Raw genomic sequence first — 13,064 nt, 5'->3', positions numbered from 1 at the left:
ACAGAAAAGTAAACATGAAGCATCTGCAGTGAATTTCAGTGTTTAACCTCTACTACAATAATAAAAACTGAGACATACTGGATGTTTAGCCAAAAGGTTTATTACACTTCTACTATATATTAAAACATGGGAATCACAGAAATCATACTTATCAGGTTATGTAAATGAACACAGGGAGTAGACAATCCATGCATTTTCAGCATTCAGACATTTCGTTTTTTATTCTCGTAACAAATGTAGGAAAGTAAAACAGTCACGAGATCAACAGAACAAATATGGCACGAAATATCTTCCAGTAATCTGAATAGTGACGAAACATGGATAGTCTGATACTTACTGAGGGTATGCTGAAGTAAAATAAAGCACTTTTTTTGGTAGATAATATTTGAGAGGTTTCTTAATGTAACATGCAGCAAAGAGGAATGAATAATTAAAATGCACGCAATGACAGTTTAGGAGTGAATTCATACAGTAAATAGTATAGCATCTATGTTTTTCTAACATCATGAACACCAGAGAGAAACAACAAATGTTTGGAGGCTTCATCTGTTGCCATCTACAATGTCTACAGTGCATTTAAAGATTCTTCAGTATGTGTGTATTGAGTTGCTTCAGGACGATAAAAAACTAAACTAAAACAAAGAAGCCTCGCTGAACTGAATGTAATTCTCTAGGGAAAGTGAGATGCTCTGATCAGTGATCTTACTCCCGCCTTGAACGAGTATGTGGATCATTTTTCACCACTACAAGTTGCATTTAAGAGCTGCCCATACTCCTGCTTTTTAAAGAAGTAATAAACTTAAATAAAATTCATCCCACATATCAGCCTTTTTTGGAACCAAGACGACTGGTGTAAAATAATTAAAGCCATCCATTAAAGCTACCACTGGATTACACTGGTGCTGAGGTAAACTTAAAAACCTGATGATAGTCAGGAAGTTAATAAATTCCAAGTGGGTTTATATATGTTTAATAGCTTTTCACATGTGTGTGTTAAGATTTGAATGACTTACGACACCTGTAATTCTGACTCTTGTTCTAATGAGGTGGCTTTTGGTTTTCTATTCTGGCTCTGTACTACCGAACATCTATTATAGAACCTATCCTGTAATTTTCCAACAGTTAACATGATTTAAATTATAGAGGAGCACAGTGAAAGTGTCATTTTCCACCTGTTCCTGTGATAATGTGTGGTTATCCTGTTGAAATGGGGCTGATCAGACTCTGATCAGACTGCTGAGTTAACGCCATAGTATGAATCAAAACTATAAGCACAAGCAAAACAGAAAGAAATCAGAAAAACACAGTTTCTGGAGGTCAGTGGGACACACACACACACACACAATTCAAAAATAAAGAAAACAAATATTTCAAGTATAAAACTCTGGGAAACACTGTACCCGATAAGTTGTTCCACTCTTGAAGTGAAATATGAGAGACACTGCTCTCGATAAATACACATTTACTGTAAAACACACGTGATTACACACTGGTAGACAAAAACTACCATCAATGCTTGTCATTATGGAAGGCACTGCTCCCGATAATGGGTTTTAATTATGGAAGACCCTGCTCCCGATAACTTTAACAGAGTAACTGCTCCAAAGTAGACTGTGCAACATAAATGGCTTTCTTGCAAATTATGTAATCAGTCAGCTAAGTTGCGGTAAAGGGGGATTTAATTTAGTATTCATCCTGCCCTAAAGTGCAGAATAAATCACGTTAGACACAATTTATGTCTGGCCTTGTGGTATTTAGATTAAAACTTCCTAACATCCAGACAGAAGTAGTTGTAATAGTGCCAGACTCTGCACTGGGGAAAAAAAAAATCTTTTAAATAAACATTACTTTTACAGTGGTTCATACCGTCCAAATCATGTCAATCTCTACAAATATCAGGGGTCCATTTTGTCAGCAACAGTTGAGGAGTCATTTGTGTAGCAGATGCTGCTGTTGAATCAGACAGTATAACCGTCATAATTATGGAAGGCACTGCTTCCGATAACATCATATAGAAAGACAACTTTATAGTGGGCGCTGCCACTGATTAAAAAAAAGAAAAAAAAAAAGAAAAAGAACTTCAGTATAAATAAGATTTTTCAGTGATTTGATGGTAAGAGGTTACTGCAAAGAACTGAATGAATGCCTGTATTTATAGGATGGGACCTCTGATTGACAGCTTGTGATTAATTGCTGATACTGGAGCAACAATTCACCAAAATAAAGAAAAAACTCATTTCAAACACACACACAAACACACACACACACACACAGACACACAGACATAGAACACCTCAAAACTCTTTAAATTTCGTTGTCGATATCCCAGATGTTTCCCACCATGTTGTTGGCACAGCCCTGCAGGTTCCAGGTGGCCAGGGCCAGCTGGGTGCGGAGCTGCTCCATGTCGGTGGTCTCAGCGATGGATGCCAAAGTGTGGGAGCCCCGGCCCAGCAGGAGGTGACGGTAGGGGGTCTCAACGGGGGATACATATGGAGAGAGGAGGGTGTGTTCAACCTAGAATGATTCAAAGATAATTTGTGTGTGGTGTTGACCATAACCTCAGTGTAACCTCACTTTCAATTACGATTCAACACCAAATCTTGTTTTCACTTGGCCAACGACTACAAGTGAGGGGCTGTTACTGCAGTAGTATTGTAAACATAACCAGGGGAAGTAAGAAATCCCTTCAATATCTCACGTTTCTAATAACCACACATCCAGCTTTTATCAAGTTCAGAATGGAATTGGTCACCACACTTTTTAAATAGTATATAGTGTGTATCTTAGTGTGGAATTGTCACAAGATGTATCTTACCCTCATAATCCTGTCATTGAGGATCCGACAGGCCTCCTTGTCGTTCAAGTCGGTGTTGTCTATGGCATTGTTGATGCTGTCAGCAGCTCGTTGGAAGGAGCCTCGTGCACGGCTCAGCCAGTAGGGGCTCACATCTTTTAGCTGACCAGACTACAGAAAAACAAAGAAGATCTAATATAAATACACACACACGCACACCTATAACATGTCTAATACAGAGGAAAAGTGGGAGATGGACCTGTAGGAGCTGGTTAATGTGTCGGAAGACTTTGGCCACAGCCTTGTTAAGGACACCTTCTGTACCGGCTCACGTCCAGACTGAGCATGTGGTCGTGGACAAGTCGCAATGCCATCTGTCCTGCAAACTGTGCCGCCACCGCCGTCATTTCACTGGTGCGATGGTTGGTTTGGTAATTGAGGTGATCCATGTTGTCTAGGTTGGTACCATAGTAAGTGTAGTACTCAGTCTGCCAAGCACAAACAAGTGAAGAGGGGGTTCAATACAAGACAAAGGGTTTACAGGTTTGACACCAGAAGCAACCAGATGTCGGTCAACTAGCGGACATGCAAACAATTACATTAACAATGCGCACTAGTATCTGTGCTTAGGTAGAAATGTGTTGTAGTTGATTTTGTCAAAATAAGCTTTTACCCTCCTTTCATTATAATCACATATTAACTCGTACAGTAAACAACAAAAACAGACTTCGCACTTCTACAAAGACGCTTTCACTATAATTTAATAGCTTAGTCTTTAAAAAGTCACAAAATAGAGAAAAGTTAAATGTTTTTTTTGTCAACCAGACCAAAACCAAAAACGTTATCAACATATGAGATGTCAAAAGACATCAAGTCCTCATGTACAACATGCTGAATTCAATAAATGCTGGCATTTTAGCATGCTTTAAACCATCATGAAAATAATCACTGATGTTTAATTAGACTCACATTGGGAGTGATGAAGTGAAAAGAGATGGACGGAATCCCGGAGAAGGCCAGGAAGGGATAGGCAGGATCATCTATCGTCATGGGCCTCAGACTGCACAATAAAATAGTAAAATTATTGTACATAAAGCAGCTATAAGACTAATACAATCTTAATGAGACCTTTCTAGTGACAAAAAGTCTTAAAACCGTCTTAGATCTGGACTGAAATGTGTCTGTAGCACCAGGATGCTTCCTCTGGCATAAAAGCCTGGTCAGAGTATAATCATTTAAAATTGCCAAGCTGAACCTCAATCTTAATATTAATTTTATTTAAAACAAACAAACAAACAAACAAACAAACAAACAAACAAACAAACAAAACAAAACAAAACAGTGATAGGTTTCTACTTACACGTTTGCTTCCCACTTGTTTTTTCCCATCATATCATATAACGTGTCAGAACCGAGGGGACTTTGCACCTGTATGGACAAAGCAATAAAATTCCCATGGTTTGTACAAAGTCAGGATTAGCATGCATCTGTGTAATTTATGTACTGTCATTACCTCTTTCATTGTGTTCTCAATGAGTTTGTAGAGCATTGGGCTTGCTGAGGCCATGAAGCTCCCACGACCTGGTGAGGAAATGTATCCAGTCTATTCACAATTTTAACCATTCAAATGCAGAGAAATAAGGTGTGCGTACTCTACATACCCATGACCACTCCATCCAGGCTTATGTAGGTAAATACGCTTTTGTCAGAGGACATGCGACTCTTCAAAAAAATAAAATAAAATAAAAAATTAGAAATATACAAAAGACAATCAGACATTATGAAAATACGCTGAGACTTGTCTCCTTGTGCACATTTATCAGGCATTCAGTTCTCACCTCCAACCACTCGGTGGCGCCAACACTTCCATACTCTCCAGCGCTCCAACTTGCAAACACAAGGCTTCTCTTTGGCCTGAATCCATCTGAAAAACACACACAAAAATTACACCGTTGATATAACGATGACTGAGCAAATGATGGCACTGCGGTACTTAGTGGTGCCTCTCAACTGCAAACAGCAAAACAAAAAAGGCAAATCACAACAGGTGAAAAATCTGTAAATTAAATCTTCTTAAAACACAATACAACAATACAGCAACAACAAAACCAAAGCAGATCACAGAAACATTGGTGTCCTTGACAACCCTGCATGTTTTCGAGTTTTATCTTACAAGGAAACAAAATGTTCCTCAATAACAAATGCCTCAGCAGGAGTGGGTTGCAAGTTGTTACAAAACCACCACACAGGAGTAAAGATTGTAACTTAGCTTTTTCATCCTTGATAAATGAAATAATGCCTCTTTTTTGACCGTGTCGTCATCATATGATTCAACAATAACAGATAATGAAGCCTCTAAATTGTCACGCCATCATCATGGTGGCATCACTGCTAATTCCTTTCCTAAAACCCACAGCTGCGATTCTTAAAAATACTCATATCAGACTGATTTCCAAACAGGAAGGTACTTTGGTAGCACAGAGTGTAGGCAGAGAGATGGTGAAGTATTTGAATGCTACACAGAAGGTATCAACATACCTGTATTTGGTACAGCTTCAAGTATTAAGGAGAATCCTTGGTACAGCTTCAAGTATTAAGGAGAATCAATATTCCATAATCAACATCTACAGGTGCTTCAAATCATCTACTTTGGTGTTTATTTCTATTATGTATCATTAGTTATCAAGTTCATAAGAATGTCGCCATGTTTCCAGGACACCGATATTGAGTTCAAAAAGTATTATATTTGTTACCTTTCTCCACCATCTCGCGAATGGCCTTGGCCAACTCTATCAGCACAGAGGTTCCAACAGCAGCTCTAGCATAACCATTCCCCCAGGCGTCTCTCTGAGCTCCCAGGACAACGTAGCGATCTGCAGAGTTGCAAAACAAAAACGCAAAACCATCACGACTGTATGTAACACAATGAAGAAAAAGAAATAGTTCCAGTGTGTATAATGCATGCAAAAGGTTGACTCTACCAGGATCAGTGAATCCTTTGATCACTCCGAAAACATTGTGGATCTCCTTGTTGACCAGCACATTGTTCACGTTAACACTGATGTTCTTGGTGCCTCCTAGTTGGTAAGACACCGACGGCAAACCACCTTTAAAACCACTATTTGCATTTGACTCGGGGCCACCAATTTCCCTGCAAGAGACAATGAGAGACAGGTGAGGTGATAAGAAATCAAATACAAACTCATTAACATTATATTGACGTTGAGATTTTTAAAAGGTAGACACAGTAAGAATAAACTGCTTGTTCACTGACATGTTAGATTCAACAAATACCACTGAATTAGTAAACATCCAACATCCTTTTTTTATTGTGAGAATATGTGGCATATGTGTGTGTGTGTGTGTGTGTGCATCTTACTTCAGTATAGTAGAAGCCATGTTTGCCGTGATGGTCTGGGCTAGGATTTTGGGAAGACCGGACGACTGAGTTGGGGGAAACTGTGTATGATTGAAAGATGGAAATCCAGGGGTGTAAGGGTCACCTGATCCCAGATGGACCTGAAAAGGACAAAATACAGTATTAAGACACAAATCCACTGTGCTCCAGAGTGAGGCCACTTTGTTCAATAATGTTCTATGATAATAATCTCCTATTATGTTCCAACTCACATGTCCGTAGAGGGCTGTGTCTGCTAGATACTTGTAATCTTGAACATCGGGGTAGATTAGAACAGCAGATGCCCCCTTTGTTGCAGCATTATCCACCTAAAAAAACATAATGCCAAACAAAAGAAATAAAAGAAAGAAAAAAAGAAAAAAAGAAAAGGATGTGAGATATTGTTCTCTGCTAACAATGGAACAGATACATCCGATACGCAACATGAGAGCACCTTAAACCAGACGGTACCTGCTCTGCAAAACTGATATTTCCACTTCGGAGCAGCAACACGGAACCTTTCAGCTCAAGAGCCTTGTTCTGCAGAACATCTAGATCTTCCTGACGACCGTAGTTTCCATACACCAACGTTCCCTATGTTAACAAGGCAAACAGGCCACAACATTCAACGTTTCACAAAAGGAGAAACAGCTTATAAACATGCAAACAAAAAAACACAACAGACCCACTTTTAAAGAAAAAACTGAGATGTAAATACAAATACAGGACGACTTGAGTATTTTGGCTTAAGTCCTGTACATCTAGAACAAAACTAGAAACATAAGGTGAGAAAACAATATTGTACTATTGACGTGTAAATGTGTCTTTAATTTAAACTAAGTAGACCCACCTGAACATGCCCAGGAGCACTGTAGGCCAGATACCCCGCAGGCTCAAAGACATGTGAACCAAAAATGACACGGTTTGCGCACTCTCTGCGAATGACAGAGTGAAATCTTGTTATGGTATCATTTTGGCTTTCTTTGTTTTCTTTTATGTTTACTGAAACCTATGCAAAGTGGTACAGAGGAATTTACTGCTCAACTAAAAAAATAAAAAAGCTTGTTGCTACTGTCTAATTATTTTGTAATAGTACCACATTAAATAGCTATTTGTGGAAATAACTGAGGGAATTCTAAGGAAATAATCATAAAATTGCTGATCATGAAGCATGAAGGTTTGGATCGAGAAGATTTTACAGTAAAATGATCAAAGCAGAAACAGGACAAAATGCTCCTGAGACTCTGGGATAGTCATGGAAGATGGAGGACATAAGAGAGAAGCAATGTTATAGTTTAACGTGCTTCAATACGGCTAGTAAAAGTAAAAAATACAGTACAGTCTAGTTAAAAAATAAAGTACAGTAAAAAAAAAAAATAATAAATGTGTGTGTGTCAACCTGTCTGGTGTCTGAAGCTGGACAAAGTGAATGTCAGTCCAGGGATCCATGCCTAGTTTCTCAAATCTGTCAAAGATGTTGTTTGCCAGAGTCATATCTTCTTCACTTCCTGCTGAACGCTTTTTCGAATCAAAGTCCCTGCAAAGAAGAGCAAGTCAAATTTCCCCTCACAGTTCCTTTTTGCTAAATGAGTGTTTCATGTGCAGACCAAAATATGACTCAACAGCCTTCAACCCTTCAACTCAAAAGGAACGTAACATACTTAAATGCCAACCACCGTGTTTCTTGGAAACCAAGAAAAAATATTTTACTGTATGAAAGTGTTGTCACCTTGACGAGGCCAAAGTGATCTTAGGGCTTTAGAATATAGTGCTATTATCCAACTCTCATCCCTAGTTTGTCAGGTGAAGACACTGTTTGTGTGCAGATTAGTTTGGCTGCTTTGAGATAAAACATTTTTGAAATAATGTAGTGAGTGTTTAAAAAGGTTTTCATGAGGCTGCAGGAGGAGAATTATGATTTTCTTTTTCCTCTAACTCAAAAGTGGTAGGATATGTGACTCACAAAACCACTACAAAGAGATACAATATGACCACAAAGAGGCTAAAAACAAAACAAGCAACTGTCACACGCCACCACCGTAGTGTAGATATTCTCTTGTCTCTAACATAATGGGCAGATTGTGGTCGGTGCTTAAATCATTGCGTGTGTTCTGAGGGCATGCACATAACAGTTTACCTTAAAGTCTTCTCAAAGGTCTGACTAGTGAGTTTCTGTGTCAGGAGTTGGGTGATGTCTTTCCAGTTCAGCTGAAGTTCTGGAGGCGGTTCAACATCAGCTGTCGTGCTCTTCAGTGCATTTTCAGTCTCAAGGTGTGTGTCACAGCTCTCAGGCTCCACCCATGGCTTACGGTGACTTATGTAACCAACCAGGTAGCCTGGAGGACAAACAGGACAGAGACACCAGAAACTGGTTACATGGAGAAACAAAATGAACCAAATGTGTGTTAAAGAGAGAGAAGACTGAATTATCCCATCGCTCATACAGAAGCGTGTGAACTACTACTATCCTATTCTTCTACTTAACCGAAAATAACTCTTAGCTACAGGCCCAGTACGTTTGAATGTGTCACACTGATTTGTTACAAAGAATACAGACAGCGAAAGAGGAAACACTAACGTGATAAATCAAAAACCTACCAGTGACAAAGATCAGCAGGAATCCCAGAGCCAGGTAACACATTTTACGCCTGCTCTGATGCTGAGGTGCTGGCCTGAAGGTTGGAGAGCCCCCCGCCTGGCCCTCGACCTCTCTGCTGTCATCTGTAGCATCGTCCGACAGTTTGACCTCAACGTGTCGTTCTCCATCCTCCGCCCGCTGCAAAGTGAACCTGCTGTACTGCTCACTTTTGAACTGGAGAGAGAAGCAAAGACCGGAGGAGATAAGAGGGAAAACTATGAGAAATGCATACCTGCTACAGCAGCTGCAAGAAACAATGAGTCGCCAGGTACTTAGAAAGGTCCAATTTATAAAACATTTATTTATAAAATAAAATAAAAAGTGTAATGTAAATAGCAAAAACTCACCATGCTGTTAAATGCTGACCTCACTCGATCCATCGCTGTCATTATTCTAAAAACAGAAGGTGGTAGAAAAAGACGAGATTGTGAGCGAAAAATAAGGAAAGCGCATGCAAAAGGCGAGTTGAAAATAGGATAAAAAAAAAGAGCAAAGGAATCAGGGAGAGAGGGAGAGACAGAAAAAGATGCAGGGAGGGAGTAAGAGAGGGCAGGAGCAGCGAGTGCATGTGGTGAGTCAGGTTTGTAACAGAGCTGCTATTCAAACGGCCATTAAATGTTGCTCTATGGTCTGAGTGTGAAGAGTGTTTTCTCTGTAAACAGGCAGATACGCATTTCCTGACACAGAAACATTTACAGCACCAACAGCATCCGAGACCAGATTTTACAGTATATACACAGTACATGGATTTGTTTTGTATATGATGAGAGATATCACTGAAGTTTGTACAAAACAATTAGGACTAGAACACTGTGTCCAAAAAAAAAAAAAAAAAGAAATATAATTACACCGTCATTATAAAAAAATCTGTATTAAAATATTGTATTTTTATAAAACACAAAATTACAAATCTAGCATTTAATAATCTCATGAGATTTTTAACATTACTTAGAGCTTCAGGGAATTGTGGCAAACGAAATGATTAATTTAAGAATCAAGTTAAGAACCACCAGCTTAACGGATTAGAGCTCCAGTGATTAGTCATTTCATTAATTAGGTGATCAACAGGGATTAAACCTGCAACTCTCAAATAAACAGTTCTTTTTTAAGTAACATTAATAGTTACAAACTATTAATTATTATTTAATCATTAATGAATGCTTTCTTCAGTGCCATTAGGGGCTCCTATCTCAATGCAAATTTTCAAAAGTCTTGAGTAACTTTTAACAACTCGTTTGACACAAAGACACGAGTCAGACAGTTCTTGGAAAATGTGACCTCCAGATATCGTTTCCTCATAACAATTCATTCTGTTCAGTTTTATTTAAACTATAAACAGATGGAGACGGACTGATAATCTGTATTTTCAGGTATGTCTGCTTCCTTAAAGATTCAGGAAATGATGCAAGGCGTAGTAACCCTACCACTTTACTGGAAAGCACCATTGTGAGTGAGAGAAGGAGGAAACGTTGTTGGCCATTAGAAGATCAGTTAAGTTCAACCAAGCTAAAATATTGTGGCACACTGACTGAAGTTGGTGAATGTAGAGGACTTAATCCCTCTCACATCAACCTAAAAACCCAGTATTAGCCGGCCTTTTTAACAAGCCGAGCTGCCTTTCCACCCACCATGCGGGCTGGCTGGTAACCATGATAGGTTACTGATCATCTAGCTCTGGAGCTACATTCTTATAAAATACAAAACTTCCTCATGCATTTATGAGCTTCTGCCATATATTATATATAAATAAATAAATAACAGTATAAGAGGTTAGCAATTCGCTTTGGAGGACATGAGGAAGTTGCATCATGCTGCGACTGCACATGAAAGCTGATCCCCACCAAACAGGTATTATTAAACTGCTGTCAGATACAATATTACACATATTAACTTGGGCTATTTTTAACATTTGGAGAGATTTTTTTGAAAGCATCACAAGCCTCCATGTTCACGCACATTTACAAACACGAAACAAACGAACGAATAAAACACAGAACTGGACCATTTCGCATGGAAACACTTTGTTTTGACCTGGTGTCGATGCACACCGGTGCTAGGAATCATCGTTAAAGATGATTGACAGCATCATGGATTAGCGAGGTGCTTTCCCCTTGTGTGTTCTCGGGAGTTTGACTAGCGACAAAGGACTCGAAGCAAAACTACACTACACTAACTTTATAACCCAGAAAAGAATAAATAATGGATGGAAATAGGTAGTGTAGGCCTAACTCACCTTGCCGCAGGTACTCTCCAACCTGACGCCCTGCTGCTCGGTGTCTTTCTGCCGCTGCAGCGCTTCCGCTTTACGTCATCTCGCCATACGTCGCCCTGCGCGGGCGAAGTGACGTAGTTGGGGGCGGAAGCAAACTGACCAGGGGTCCCTTAAATTAATGTATTATTATTATTATTATTATTATTATTATTATTATTATTATTATTATTATTATTATTATTATTATTTATTGTGTCGTTGCACGCAGATACAAATACTTTTCTCTGTGTTCTTTTCCTGTTTTCCTGCTCTTGCTTTTGCCAATTCTGTGGACTCTATAACCCAGTTTAACATCAGCAACCAAATAAACACATTTTAGTCTATTTATGTCTTATTTGCCGTTGGCATTGTTGGACGTTTACCCAACCGCACACTCTTTTTCCTGTAGTTAATTTCTGTGATGAACAAGCAGAATATGCTATCAACAGCATCAGTTATGTGTGAAAGGCTTCAAGTTTTACTCTGACATAAGAGAGTGAAGGAAACACTTCTCAGACTGCTTATCTTCACCAACAATCTATTCAGGTAGGAAATTATTTTTCTGTAACCACCACATCCTGCGAAGGAAGATATTTACAGAAATATGATCTTACTCAGTAGTGGTAGTACAGATGGTTTGGTTACCAGTCATCTGTCAAAGTGCAGAGCTGGACTGTGGTGTACTAAATAAAGTAGTATGGTGGGCCTGTAGAGACGTTTGAGTCAGTAGCAATAGTCAAGGGAATTTATTCAATTTATCAGGGAGGAAAAGTATGTCAGAAAAGGTGGAAATGTTTTACTATTTCTGACAGTTTGTTTGTGTCATTTTTTTTCTCATGAGATTTTTATCTGTCACTGTCGCCACAAATTAGGGGAATTTTAACATTTCATGATCTGATACTGAAACTGCTAGGTAAATAAAACCTCAGAGGTTTACGGGGAGAATCTGCTAAAAACCACGGACCCGAGCTACACAGTGCTATATTATAAGAGGTCATAAGCAAAATAATGAGAGATGCTAGTACAAAGCATTGAGTAAAGTAACGATATCTAAACCTGTGCTTAAGTAGGTCTACACGTGTTGTGTTGTGAAAGTGGTCTATCAGAAAAAAAAACATGGTTATACCCTAAATTTAAATTGCTGGACTGCAACGCGCTAGAAATAATGTGTCCCCACTAAGGCTTCTCACTGTGTATGTGTGTTTGTGGTGTTCCACATGTGGGAAGATTTAATTGGGACTGAGCACATCATGCACTAGCAACAGTGTCCCAGATGGTGTCACCTTTGTGCTTTGTGTTAAAATTACTTCTCATCTCAGGAGACATTATCCTCCATCTCTGCAACAGAAAACAATGTGTGTCTCCTAAAGCAGACTAACAGCACAGATGGTTTTGAGAGGATATGTGAGAGCAGTTACCAAAATATCACATATTTTACTTTTTACACGTCATAGTCATCATATCTTGGGACTGATCATACAGAAGTTAGGCATGTTGCTTACACGCCTGGCAGATGGATTTTTTTGGCTGCCTGTTGGACCAAACCACTAAAAACAACATATAACTTCTCACCATGTCAGTAATACAGCATTACATTTTTAGATAATAATGAATGCATTAACACATCAGTTCTGCAGGCTGGTTGGTTGCAATGCCCTTTTTGAACTTCCTTTTGTAGGCTGCTGTTCAGTCATTTAATGTTTAATGATGCATATTTCATTTTCTAATTGTATGTTTTGTTCATAACATCACAGTGACTTGTCAAGGAAACTGCAGGGACATGTACTGTATACAGTAAATGATATGGAGTGACTATAGTATTGATCTGTGAATTGAGGTGGGATAGAAACGGTAGCCTAAAATCTGTACTTAAGTAATGTACTTTTTTGAATTTCTGCTCCTAACAACACTCAGTTAATGTACCTTTTCTTAGTAAATGAGCCCGTGCTACTTTTCTCACCTATGACACACTTTTAAAACT

General features: G+C 38.9%; 1 protein-coding gene across 1 annotated transcript; it reads right to left on the bottom strand.

The window, feature by feature from the left end:
* Positions 1–78: 78 nt before the first annotated feature.
* tfr1b (transferrin receptor 1b) lies at positions 79–11,138 on the bottom strand. The gene is given in 20 exon segments (XM_033326512.1): positions 79–2,517; positions 2,819–2,968; positions 3,057–3,116; positions 3,118–3,285; positions 3,767–3,857; positions 4,158–4,225; positions 4,311–4,378; positions 4,459–4,519; positions 4,636–4,721; positions 5,551–5,670; positions 5,779–5,948; positions 6,177–6,316; positions 6,428–6,523; positions 6,666–6,788; positions 7,045–7,129; positions 7,594–7,731; positions 8,332–8,530; positions 8,793–9,006; positions 9,180–9,225; positions 11,066–11,138. Coding segments are annotated over 19 exon segments (2,292 nt in total). The 5' UTR covers positions 9,222–9,225; positions 11,066–11,138; the 3' UTR covers positions 79–2,304.
* Positions 11,139–13,064: the final 1,926 nt, after the last annotated feature.

This window comes from Anabas testudineus, chromosome 2 (genome assembly GCF_900324465.2).
Source record: "Anabas testudineus chromosome 2, fAnaTes1.2, whole genome shotgun sequence".
Classification (NCBI taxonomy): Eukaryota; Metazoa; Chordata; class Actinopteri; order Anabantiformes; family Anabantidae; genus Anabas; species Anabas testudineus.
The sequence above is the reverse complement of the archived record's forward strand: the minus strand, read 5'-3'. Positions and strand labels throughout refer to the sequence as shown.